The 13,705-nt window shown below is 42.0% G+C and overlaps 1 protein-coding gene across 1 annotated transcript in view; it reads right to left on the bottom strand.

Moving 5' to 3' along the window:
* The window catches only part of ITGBL1 (integrin subunit beta like 1), a 224,436-nt gene extending 212,270 nt beyond the window's left edge, over positions 1-12,166 (bottom strand). The window contains exons 1-2 of the mRNA XM_007196804.2: positions 11,776-12,166; positions 10,636-10,853 (exon numbers count right to left, since the gene is read on the bottom strand). Of these exons, the coding sequence (XP_007196866.2) occupies positions 10,636-10,853; positions 11,776-11,873 (316 nt within the window). The 5' untranslated portion in view covers positions 11,874-12,166. The remainder of the gene's footprint in view (positions 1-10,635; positions 10,854-11,775) is intronic.
* Positions 12,167-13,705: the final 1,539 nt, after the last annotated feature.

A 13,705-nucleotide genomic window follows, 5' to 3' on the forward strand; every position in this document is an offset into this window, starting at 1 on the left:
TAAACACACCAGCATTGGAATTACAGGGGTCCCAGAAGAAGAAGAGCAAAAGAAAGGGAATGAGAAAATATTTGAAGAGATTATAGTTGAAAACTTCCCTAATATGGTAAAGGCAATAGACAATCAAGTCCAGGAAGAGCAGAGAGTTCCATACAGGATAAATCCAAGGAGAAACACACCAAGATGCATATTAATTACACTAGCAAAAATTAAATACAAAGAAAAAATATTAACAGCAGCAAGGGAAAAGCAACAAATAACATACAATGGAATCCGCATAAGGTTAACAGCTGATCTTTCAGCAGAAACTCTACAAGCCAGAAGGGTGTGGCAGACATATTTAAAGTGATGAAAGGGAAAAACCTACAACCAAGATTACTCTACCCAGCAAGGATCTCATTCAGATTCGACAAAGAAATTAAAACCTTTACAGACAAGCAAAAGCTAAGAGAATTCAGCACCACCCAACCAGCTTTACAACAAATGCTAAAGGAACTTCTCTAGGCAGGTAACACAAGAGAAGGAAAAGACCTGAAATAACAAACCCAAAACAATTCAGAAAATGGTAATAGGAAAATACATATCAAAAATTACCTTAAATGTAAATGGATTAAATGCTCCAACCAAAACATAGACTGGCTGAATGGATAAAAAAAACAAGACCCGTATATATGCTATCTACAAGACACCCGCTTCAGACCTAGGGACACATACAGACTGAAAGTGAGGGGATGCAAAAAGATATTCCACGCAAATGGAAATCAAGAGAAAGCTGGAGTAGCAATTCTCATATCAGACAAAATAGACTTTAAAATAAAGACTATTACAAGAGACAAAGAAGGACAGTACATAATGATCAAGGGATCAATCCAAGAAGAAGATATAACAATTGTAAATATTTCTGCACCCAACATAGGGGCACCTCAAATACATAAGGCAAATGCTAGCAGCCAGAAAAGGGAAAATCGACAGTAACACAATCATAGTAGGGGACTTTAACACCCCACTTTCACCAATGGACAGATCACCCAAAATGAAAATAAAAAAGGAAACACAAGCTTTAAGTGATACATTAAACAAGATGGACTTAATTGATATTTATAGGACATTTCATCCAAAAACAACAGAATACACTTTCTTCTCAAGTGCTCATGGAACATTCTCCTGGATAGATCATACCTTGGGTCACAAATCAAGCCTTGGTAAATTTAAGAAAACTGAAATCGTATCAAGTATCTTTTCCAACCACAACACTGTGAGACTAGATATCAACTACAGGAAAAAATCTGTAAAAAATACAATCACATGGAGGCTAAACAATACACTACTAAAAAACCAAGAGATCAGTGAAGAAATCAAAGAGGAAATCAAAAAGTACCTAGAAACAAATGACAATGAAAACACGATGACCCAAAACCTACGGGATGCAGCAAAAGCAGTTCTAAGAGGGAAGTTTATAGCAATACAATCCCACCTCAAGAAACAAGAAGCATCTCAAATAAACAACCTAACCTTACACCTAAAACAATTACAGAAAGAAGAACAAAAAAACCCCTAAGTTAGCAGAAGGAAAGAAATCATAAAGATCAGATCAGAAATAAATGAAAAAGAGATGAAGGAAACAATAGCTAAGATCAATAAAACTAAAAGCTGGTTCTTTGAGAAGATAAACAAAATTGATAAACCACTAGCCAGACTCATCAAGAATAAAAAGGGAGAAGACTCAAATCAATAGAATTAGAAATGATAAAGGAGAAGTAACAACTGACACTGCAGAAATACAAAGGACGATGAGAGATTACTACAAGCAACTATATGTCAATAAAATGGACAACCTGGAAGAAATGGACAAATTCTTAGAAAAGCACAAACTTCAGAGACTGAACCAGGAAGAAAGAGAAAATATAAACAGACCAATCACAAGCACTGAAATTAAGACTGGGATTAAAAATCTTCCAACAAACAAAAGCCCTGGACCAGATGGCTTCACAGGTGAATTCTATCAAACATTTAGAGAAGAGCTAACACCTGTGCTTCTCAAACTCTTCCAAAATATAGCAGAGGGAGGAACACACCCAAACTCATTCTATGAGGCCACCATCACCCTGATACCAAAACCAGACAAAGATGCCACAAAAAAAGAAAACTACAGGCCAATATCACTGATGAACATAGACGCCAAAATCCTCAACAAAATACTAGCAAACAGAATCCAACAGCACATTAAAAGGATCATACACCATGATCAAGTGTGGTTTATCCCAGGAATGCAAGGATTCTTCAATATATGCAAATCAATGTGATACACCATATTAACAAATTGAAGGAGAAAAACCATATGATCATCTCAGTAGATGCAGGAAAAGCTTCTGACAAAATTCAACACCCATTTATGATAAAAACCCTCCAGAAAGTAGGCATAGAGGGAACTTACCTCAACATAATAGATGCCATATATGACAAACCCATAGCCAACATCGTTCTCAATCGTGAAAAGCTGAAAGCATTTTCACTAAGATCAGGAACAAGACAAAGTTGCCCACTCTCACTACTGTTATTCAACAGAGTTTTGGAAGTTTTAGCCACAGCAATCAGAGAACAAAAAGAAATAAAAGGAGTCCAAATTGGAAAAGAAGAAGTAAAACTGTCACTGTTTGCAGATGACATGATAGTATACATAGAGAATCCTAAAGATGCTACCAGAAAACTACTAGAGGTAATCAATGAATTTGTTAAAGTAGCAGGATACAAAATTAATGCACAGAAATCTCTTGCATTCCTATACACTGATGATGAAAAATCTGAAAGAGAAATTAAGGAAACACTCCCATTTATGATTGCAACAAAAAGAATAAAATACCCAGGAATAAACCTACGTAAGGAGACAAAAGACCTGTATGCAGAAAACTATAAGACACTGATAAAAGAAATTAAAGATGATACAAACAGATGGAGAGATATACCATGTTCTTGGATTGGAAGAATCAACATTGTGAAAATGACTATACTACCCAAAGCAATCTACAGATCCAATGCAATCCCTATCAATCTACCAACGGCATTTTCCATAGAACTAGAACAAAAAATTTCACAATTTGTATGGAAACACAAAAGACCCCGAATAGCCAAAGCAATCTTGAGAAAGAAAAACAGAGCTGGAGGAATCAGGCTCCTGGACTTCAGACTATACTACAAAGCTACAGTCATCAAGACAGCATGGTACTGGCACAAAAACAGAAATATAGATCAATGGAACAGGATAGAAAGCCCAGAGATAAACCCACGTTCATATGGTCACCTTATCTTTGATAAAGGAGGCAAGAATATACAGTGGAGAAAAGACTGCCTCTTCAATAAGTGGTGCTGGGAAAACTGGACAGCTACATGTAAAAGAATGAAATTAGAGCACTCCCTAACACCATACACAAAAATAAACTCCAAATGGATTAAAGACCTAAATGTAAGGCCAGACACTATAAAACTCTTAGAGGAAAACATAGGCAGAACACTCTATGACATAAATCACAGCAAGATCCTTTTTGACCCACCTCCTAGAGAAATGGAAATGAAAACAAAAATAAACAAATGGGACCTAATAAAACTTAAAAGCTTTTGCACAGCAAGGGAAACCATAAACCAGACGAAAAGACAACCCTCAGAATGGGAGAAAATGTTTGCAAATGAAGCAACTGACAAAGGATTAATCTCCAAAATTTACAGGCAGCTCATGCAGCTCAATATCAAAAAAACAAACAACCCAATCCAAAAATGGGCAGAAGACCTAAATAGACATTTCTCCAAAGAAGATATACAGATTGCCAACAAACACATGAAAGGATGCTCAACATCACTAATCATTAGAGAAATGCAAAACAAAACTACAATGAGATATCCCCTCACACCAGTCAGAATGGCCATCATCAAAAAATCTACAAACGATAAATGTTGGAGAGGATGTGGAGAAAAGGGAACCGTCTTGCACTGTTGGTGGGAATGTAAATTCATACAGCCACTATGGAGAACAGTATGGAGGTTCCTTAAAAAACCAAAAATAGAACTACCATACAACCCAGAAATCCCACTACTGAGCATATACCCTGAGAAAACCATAATTCAAAAAGAGTCATGTACCACAATGTTCATTGCAGCTCTATTTACAATAGCCAGGACATGGAAGCAACCTAAGTGTCCATCGACAGATGAATGGATAAAGAAGATGTAGCACATATATACAGTGGAATATTACTCAGCCATAAAAAGAAACGAAATTGAGTTATTTTTAGTGAGGTGGATGGACCTAGAGTCTGTCATACAGAGTGAAGTAGGTCAGAAAGAGAAAAACAAATACCGTATGCTAACACATATATATGGAATCTAAAAAAACAAAAAAAAGGGGTTCTGAAGAACCTAGGGGCAGGACAGGAATAAAGACTCAGACGTAGAGAATGGACATGAGAACATGGGGAGGGGGAAGGGGAAGCTGGGACAACGTGAGAGAGTGGCGTGGACTTATATACACGACCAAACGTAAAACAGATAGCTAGTGGGAAGCAGCCGCATAGCACAGGGAGATCAGCTCGGTGCTTTGTGACCACCTAGAGGGGTGGAATAGGGAGGAAGGGGATATGGGGATATATGTATACGTAGAGCTGATTCACTTTGTTATACAGCTGAAACTAACACACCATTTTGTAAAGCAACTATACTCCAATAAAGATGTTAAAAAAAAAAAAAAGTGAAGCACTTTTCTAGGCTGGGGTGAACGAGGGATGTGCCAATGCTAGGCGCTTAGAGGGCAGCATCGTGAGAAGGATCTGACACCTGCTGTTCCTTCTGGGATGCAGATGGGTATGCAAGGACCCAAGAGAGGCTTTTGGGAGATAAGGGACACTCTAAGTTGACAGCCAGCAAGGAAACAGAGACCTTGGTCCTACAACCTCATGAAACTAAATTCTCTTAATGTCAAATGACCAGGAAATGAATTCTCTCCAAGAATTTCCAGAAAGGAACAGAGCTTGACAACACCTTAAGCCCTGGGAGACCCACGTCGGACTTCTGACCTACAAAAGTATAAGAAAATACATGTGTGTTGTTGAAGTCAAAAGATGAGTGGCAATGTTATAGCAGTGACAGAAAGCTAACACAATGGCAGGTAGGATATGGAACGTAGGAAAATGTTTGGTCTCACTTTGTAACTCCTCAGACAGGGAATTCGTCAAAGGACCGAATCAGGGATCTCTGCTCCTATGGCACTGGGCCTCCACCTCCAGGCCCTGAGCATCGCGAGGCACCAGATCAGACTTAACAATCTGTGTCTGAGGCCCAGGGAGCTGGGCAGCTTTTTGGGGGGGTGGGGGGTGGGGTGGGGGGGTGGGTTCTGATACCAAGAAGCATGGGATGGCAGCTTTAGCATCATGTCTCAACACATGCTGAAAGTCTTTGAGAACCCTACGGTGGTGGTTTATGCTCTACAAATTTAAAATCTGTATCACAAATAAATTTGTTCCCATATGTTCCCTTCTCTTTCTGGTGAAATTTTACTTAAAAGATAACTGCTGAACTTGTCACATTGACACTATTTGATCTCAACACTATGATGTTATAACTACGCTCTTCTGGATTATCAAGGTGTGCAGATGATCTGGTCCAAGGCCAAGGTATTTCGGTGTCTACAGTAGAGCTGCAGAGTACAGTCCAAATAAAGCCAGACAGTTGAGAGAAAGTCATGTGCAGGTCTGGCACCTTCTTTGAGAATGAAAATCTTTCATTTTTATGTGTCCCTTGGGGTAAGACAAGATGCATTTATCCAAAATGGATGAACCTAAGAGGCTAGAGCTCAGAAGAGAAGCTTGCACGACATGGGGAAGCTGGTGGTTCGGGCTCCTGAATGTGTTCTCCAAAACCTCAAGACATGTGCAGACCAGGATGAAAACACAAGCAAAGAGGCAACAAAGAAACTGGAGTCTGTCTGTTCAACACACTCGTTTACTGGAGAGGGCGCTAAAGAGCAGTGAATGCTCTTATGTGCTCGGTGCTCAGTGCAGGGGCAGAGGGGATACTGAAAAGAAGTAAAGGGTGGTAAATACCAGGGGGCCCAGGCAGAGGTAAAGGAGCGGGCAAGTAGGACAGGACAAGGTATGAAGGAAGGAAGAGAAGGTGGCAAATGGAAGCTGACAAAGAAAGGAAAAACCAAAGGATGATTCCACAAAATAGTCTTGGAGACAATTATTCAACAATCTAAGAAAAATGCAACTGTGATGAAAAAGCAGGTCAAACAGTCCTAGGAAAGACTATAAAGAGTCAGAAAGTCCAGTTCTCATGAGTAGTCATATACAATTCTTATACTATTTATTTAACAGTGTAGAAGTCAGAAATATCTGCAAGAAAAAAGTTACTAATATTTGCATATTAGGTGTGTTTTCATGTATCTTAATTATTTTCATACCATGTGTGTTTACATATATAAATCAATGCTTATAATAAGGTTCTTTATAATCTGAATAAATGTATAAATGCATAAATTATATTAAATATATTTATACATAAATATTAAAAATTCTTCTGAATAATACCATGCAGAATGTAAACTTCTTTACATCCATAAAGATGTTCCAGAAAAAGAAACTAAGTTTCAGAAAAATCAAATGACTGTCTCAGGGTGACTGACAGAAACAAGTTAACCCAAGTTAACAATTCAGACAAGATTCCTATCCAACCCCAGAAGTGCTATAAAGTCCAGACTCATTCTTCTAGGAATAATTCTTCATTTTACAGCAATTCCAGATAAAAATAAGTGTTTTCAATTTAATGGGGACTTTTCACCATTGATTAGGAGTTATCTGGTTCTTGTCAGTTCTGCCACATGCCTGGTCACTGACACCATCTTACTCATCCTTGGGTACCAAAGCATGCTGATTCTACCTTGCGAAAGTCTTTAAAATGCCTCATAATTCTATTCTTATTCTCTCTCCCAGGACTATAATTTAAAGAGCATCTAACCTGAGTTCCTCCCCATCAAGTGTCTACCCCAACCTGCTGGGCCCCCAGACACCATATTACTTTTCATGAATCAAAGCATTAATCATCTATCGCTCCCATGTTCAAACTGCTTCATGGCTCCTACACGCTACTTAACTGAGCACAAGCTTCACATTCAGGTTCAAAGCTCTCTACCAGATGTCCAGCTGTAACTCTCAATATATCTTCTACCACTTTCCCCACAGCCCTAAGATCCAGCGAAGCCAAACCCGGAACCCCTCACTCTTCTCCAAACACACCCACGTGCGTTTCTGCCTCTAAACCATTCCTTGAATTTTTCTTCACTCAGAATTCCAAAAGTCTACCTCTTGGATTAAAAACCTCCTTATACCTAAAGATTTATGTCCAATGTTACCTTTTTCTAGAGAACTTTTAACCACAATATTTAATTCCTACCTTAAAGAAACCCTCATAGAAATTTGTAGAAATTTATAGTCTGCATTGCTTTATAGGCATTTGGTGTTTCTCTGAACCTTCCCACTCAGTGGGAAGCTGTAATATATTCCTCATCTTTTATAGCACCTTTAACAGCAAACAGAGAGTCTAGCAAATATACAGCACTTCATAGTATTTGCTAACTTGGATTCAATTAGCTCTTCCAAGTTCCTAAAACTGAAACTCTTTTAAGTGATATATTTCAAAAGTGATTTAAAAAGATGTTTAAGAAACCTATATTTTATTTAAGTGTAATCACAGATATTCAGAGGGTTATCCAGGATGCCTTGAAGTACTAACTGAAAGTTTGTTTTTATGCAGCCAAACATTTGACTGTTCTCAAAGAAATGAGAACCAAAATGAGTGTACTCCTCGTTAGATAATCGCACCCACAGGAACAATCGCTGGGCCAGACCTTTATGCTACAGAAGTCCAAGGAAGATTCATGTGCCATGAGCCAGTGGAGACTTGGAGAAACAGACCACTTGTGATAGTGTAAACGTCACCACTCTCAACCAGCGCAACTAAAATAAGTATGTCTCTTATGATTCACAGTGTAAGGATCCCAATGGACTTAACTTTAAAAGGGCATGGTGCATCTCCTACAGCTGCTCTGAGGCTGGGCCAAAACAGTTATCCTTGCTTGACCTTTTGAGCTTTGGCTCAATAACAGGCACAGACTACATTAACAAAACAAAATTGCTTTCACTGCATCAAATGACCAACAAATACAAAGCCAAGTTATGTATCTATCAATCTCTCTATCTTTCTATCCATCCATCTATCCATCCCAGCTCACTTTTTGTGCATCACAAAATAATGTGTTATATAGACATATATAAGCATATTAATGTGTATTGAGCACTTACTTCGTGCAAAACACTTTTCTAAGTCTTTTGCATATGTTAAACCTCACAACAGTCCCATGAGGTAGGTACTTTATTATTCCCATTTTACAGATGAAGAAATCAAGGCTCAGGAAGTTTATGTAACTGCCCAAGTTCATACAGCTGTTAAGCGTGGGATTTGAATCCTGGAAAATCTCCCCCAGGGCCCATAGTCTTAACCACTCTACGAGAGACTCCCAGAGCATGATTTTGTTCTCTTCACGGAGGTGGGGGAAGTCTCTGGAAGCTACTCTATTTCTGGAAATCACCTATAGGGACTTATCATAGAGGTAAAGGCCCAGGTGCACATAAAAACATAAAAGACGACCTGCTACATTTCTATCTTGCTGGCTATAATACAGGAGTTATTTCTTGAAGACGGAATTGAGTAGCTAAACTTGAAGCACAGAACAGGCAGGCAAGCTGGCAGGACCGCCAGATAGGCTGTGTGTAAGGCTGTCCTCACTGCCCTTGCAAACGCAGCCAGCACATTCGCAGGGGCAGATTCTGCACCTGCACCAGGCCTGGAGAGTAGGTGTCAATGAGAAACAGTCAGAAGAGGATGGAAAACGAACACCGTTATTTCATTCAGCCTTAAACAAAGAGACTCATTTCACCTTCTACAGGAATGCACACACTAGCAAACAAAACCGTGCATGACTCAGTGCGGCATTTTGTACCAAGGAGGAAGGAATGTAGTGACAAAGATGGTAGGAGGAAACAATGAATCATTTCCCATGGGAGGTAAACAAAAGTATACATACCATAGCATTAGTTTTACAGAAAGGGGCCCGATCAGCTTCCTCAAAAGGGTAGTTTTATCTGGCAACCAAAACTAGCTCACTGGCTGAAAAACTGCATCTTGCTTCTTACTTTTCCAATGAAATGGCGATACAAAAGGCCCGAAAAATGTGTTCAGAACTCATGATATTGAAGAGGCCTTGCCAGAGGCAATCAAAGCCCGAGAAGCCAGGTAGCAGTTGAATTTGGAATGAAATATTAGACAATACTTAGCTTTCATTCCAAAGGGCTGCCCTTAATAACCCTGTAGCTTTTGGGACTGACAAAGCTAAAATAAGTTGTGGCATTCAATATGTTTGAAGGATTGAGCCGCAGCCTTCAAGGCTAAACAAACACTCAGAAGCATCTGTGCCCCTCCAAATTACTCATACGACTATATTTTTTTTCACGGCCAAACAGCCTGCATATTAAGTATCCCCCCTGCACTTCTGGGCCCAGATGCCAAGGGAAAAAAAAACATTTTGCTATAAACTGATTCGTGATCTCTTTGTTACTGTTGGACTCTCATTCTCAGCTACATTGTGGGTAAAATAAGTAGATTTTCTTTTCCTACGTATTTGCCAAACCCTGGTGGGAAGGCACTGTGTAGTCCTTTTACTGACAGTGTGTCTGGATCATTCACAATGACCTGACTGAGGTTCTTTGGCCCTAAGTAAACAGCTCGGTTATGTGACACTGGTTAGAGGTTAGGGGTATTCTCTATGAAGAAATAGCTTGACCCTTTCCAGTATCAGAATCCAAATCACTCCTTAAAAATGTGCAAGGGAAATGAATGTATTTTCACTCCACCCTTACAAAATACCAAGTTGCACCACAGCCGAAAAACTGGAGCAGCTAAAACAATACAAAAGCCATCGCTTCCAAGAAAATAGGGCCCTGCTTGTTTTTCCGATACAGTTTTCTGATATGTGCTTCTCTTTGTGAACTATATGCTCAGTTTGAGAGGGCAAATCCACGTTCAAAGACACAATCTGCTCCGCTGGAATTTAGGGAAATAATATCCCCGTGTTTCCCTGGTAAAAATAAAATACAGGCCAGAAACTAACACAAGATTGTAAATCAACTATACTTCAATTAAAATAAAATAAAATAAATACAGGCTTACAGCCTGCAAATATTATGATTAATATTCGTGATTAGGGTAGGAGAGCCCAGCGAAATAATCCCATTTACGAGGCAGTTGGGAGATTTGGTCCGTAATACGGAACTAAAAGTAGAAGCTAAGTGAGATTATTATAATTAAACGAATGAATCTTACACGTATTATTTCCACTGAAGTTTGGACCCCAGGGCGGAGACGAGCGTTACGAGACATGATTCCAGAACTGAGGAGCAAAAGGACGGCCGTCCCGGCGGCGAGAACTTCCAGGGCTGTAGGAGGGGCCGTCCCCACCCCTCTCGCCCCGGGAGCGCGTACGTCCCCGCCCCGGCGGGCGCGGCGGGCCACGCGGAGGGGAGAGCGCCGCCCCCTTACCTGCACAGGTGCTCCCGTCGTAGGTCTCGCACATCCACTCGTGGCACTCGCACAGGGGCCCGAAGTACACGCCGGGCTCGCTCACGTGACAGATGCAGACCCCGCAGTCGCACCGGCCGCGGCCGTGGCACAGAGCGCCCCCTGGGGGCTGCCCGGACGCCCGGCACCGGCGCTCCGACTCGGCCCGGGAGAGCCGGCACGCGGCGCCCGGGCCTCTTCTGCAGGGGCGACAAACCACAGCGGGGCCACGGTCAAGCCCAGACACTGCCCCTTCTGCTCGGAGCCCACGTTGCCTCCCAGGGTCCACCCAGATCCCAGATCCCAAACGGAGACGTGCAACCCCGTGGATAGGAAACCTGGGACCCCACGTTTCTCTGGAGACCAAGCTGATACCACCCACGGGCCATCCCTTAAGAAATGACCACGACGCAAAATGTCCAAGTGGTGACCTGCCCACCTGAGAACAGGACCGTCTTCCAGGTGGATTAGGTGATCCGGCCCTGCGTCTTGGCGTTTTGCCTCTGAATCTTACATGCATACTTAAATACAAATTAATCCAGTATATGACACTTGGCTGACTTTTCAGTTCTCTTTAAAAAGTCCCATTGCTAGCTGGTGGCCAGGGGCAGTTATTTCATGAAAAATAAGTGCTTTACGTACATAGAAAGAGCTTTACATGTTATGATAGCATAGTGCCTAATGCTTTTTCAAGTTGCAATAAGCGATGCTTATGAACTATACTTTTAAAATGTAAAAGTTTAGTTATTGTGACATGCCCCAAATTCTCTTTTAAAATGTAATGCAGAATGTAATACAGACCCCATGGAATAACTCTGCCCTATAGGCGGTGAGATCACACGGGTACACATAGGATGGCAGATAATCCTCCTGATACGTATTGGAATAGGAGGAAACTATATATTCATTTAACGATTGTATTTTTCCAAAGGAAAAGCAAAAGGACAAGGGTAAAGCAATACACAGTGTAGATGTAAGGAAAGGAATAGGAACAGGTTGAAAACAGTTTATCCCGTGTCCAACTTCCTAACTGCTCTTGGCTTAGGGCAGCCATCCTGAAGCTTGAGTCCTGCCACGCAAAGCAGGGCAGGTCTGTCTGAAAGAAAAACAAACCAGACTTACCTCAGAGATGGCGAGAAGCTTTGAGGAACAGCTGACAGCCCCGCGAAGAGAAGGGAGGACGCCAGCAGCAAGAAGTTCCCGAAGCCTGCGGGACGCATGCTGAGTTTCCCGGCTGCGGAGGCCAGCAGCGGGGCTGCAAGGTGGCGCACACGGGGCCGGGGGTCGGGGAGGCTCCGGGGGGGGAGAGGTACCACCAGCAGATGGCCGGGCAGAAGGACCCACAGACACCCAGGCGGGCAGGTCCGGGGCTCTCCCCGGAGCTGCAAGGGCGTGGATGAGCTGCCTGCTAGGATTCGGGCAGCAGTACTGCTCTGGGCGGGGTGCTGGTACGAAACCCCTCAAGTGGAGAGTCTAGGCAGGGAAGTAATTAGAAACAGTTGTACAAGCAGATGGTTTATTTTGACATAAAGAAAAAAAAGTCCTGTTCACAGATTTGAGAAGATCGTTTCTTTCTTCAAGTGCAGGCCCCAGAAATATTTGACAAGAGGATATTTGGGCTGGCTGATGTTAAAGGGATAGGTAAAATAATCCCTGCGATGGGAAGGGGAAGGGGGAGGTCGGTGATGCCAGCAAGAACACTTGCGGAGGGAATTACTTTCACCACATGCTTTTCAGAAAGACGCACAGTTTGGCTCTTTGGGGTATGAGTTGTGAGGGGCAAGCAAAATTGATAAATAGCACTTTTTTGGACTTTTGGTCCTTTGTTTTAAATTATGGGTCTCTCGTTTCTTGATCCTTTAAAGAGAGTGTCATGTTTCTAGTTGTTTGGGCCAGTAGTTTATCACACCACATTTTTTCTTAACTTGGACAGTTCAAACTGTAGTTGTCCCAAGTTCACCCTATTCTCTGCCACGGATCAAGTACGAGAAAATAAAATGTGTGATTAGTGTCAATGGCACTGAAAAATCATCAGTGTCATTTATGAAGCACATACTACGTGCCAGTCGCTTCATGTATTTTATCTCCAACTGTGACAATAACCACACATTCATTTACTCGTTAGACAAACACAGGTTTAGCATCTGTTAGGTACCAGGCTCTGGGCCAGATAGAGGAGACACAGCAGGGAATTAAGGAGACAGGATCCCTGCTCTCGGAATCCACTGGGCTAGCAGACATAAAACAAAATCACAAATATAAAAGGAAGGAAGGTTGAAAGTTATTTCTAGCTTAGCTCCAGGCATCTGATCTAATCAAGATGGCATTTGAGCTGAAGGCTGAAGGAGGAATAGAAGTAAGTTGGGTGGAAATGGGGAAGAGGTGGCAGAGGGTGGGGTAGCATTCTTATTCCCATTATAAAGATCAAGAAACTGAGGGCAAAGGATGACCTCTTGCTCAAAACGACTGATTTGCTCAAATTCACACAGGAAGTTGGGGTTCAGCTGAAAGCTGTGAGCCCTCAAAGCTCCCACATTGTCCCCTCCATTGTGCGGTCATCTGGGAGAGGTGTTGTGGAAGGTTTTAGGGAAGGGAAGAAACAGTCTCCCTTTGCCCTAAGAAGACCTTTAGATGCAGTGGATCCTCATGAAATAGAACCATCCAAGCAGTGGCCCTGGTCTTAAAATCAAGGACCACATAACAGGATGAGATCTTTCCTGTCATTTACATGAATAGATATAAGACCACCCCCAATATTTACCTACTGGGGCAAGAAGGCAAAAGGAGGTCTCCTGAACAGAGCCCACACTTTTTCTCCTGCTTCACCAGACTCCGTCTGTACCAGAAGAGGCTCTGCCTGGGGCACATCCGTAGCCCAGTCGCTAAGCCTCCTTCAAAGGCTGACCCTTGGTCGACCCTTGGGCCCAAGCGTGTACACGCTGGTGGAGGGATCTGCCACCCGGAGGATAGGCTGGGGAGAGGTGTGCAAAGGCCAGAGAGTGGTCTGGGCAGGGAATTCTGGAGTCATGGGTACCCACAGTGTGGTTTAGAA

Source organism: Balaenoptera acutorostrata, chromosome 18 (genome assembly GCF_949987535.1).
Source record: "Balaenoptera acutorostrata chromosome 18, mBalAcu1.1, whole genome shotgun sequence".
NCBI lineage: Eukaryota > Metazoa > Chordata > Mammalia > Artiodactyla > Balaenopteridae > Balaenoptera > Balaenoptera acutorostrata.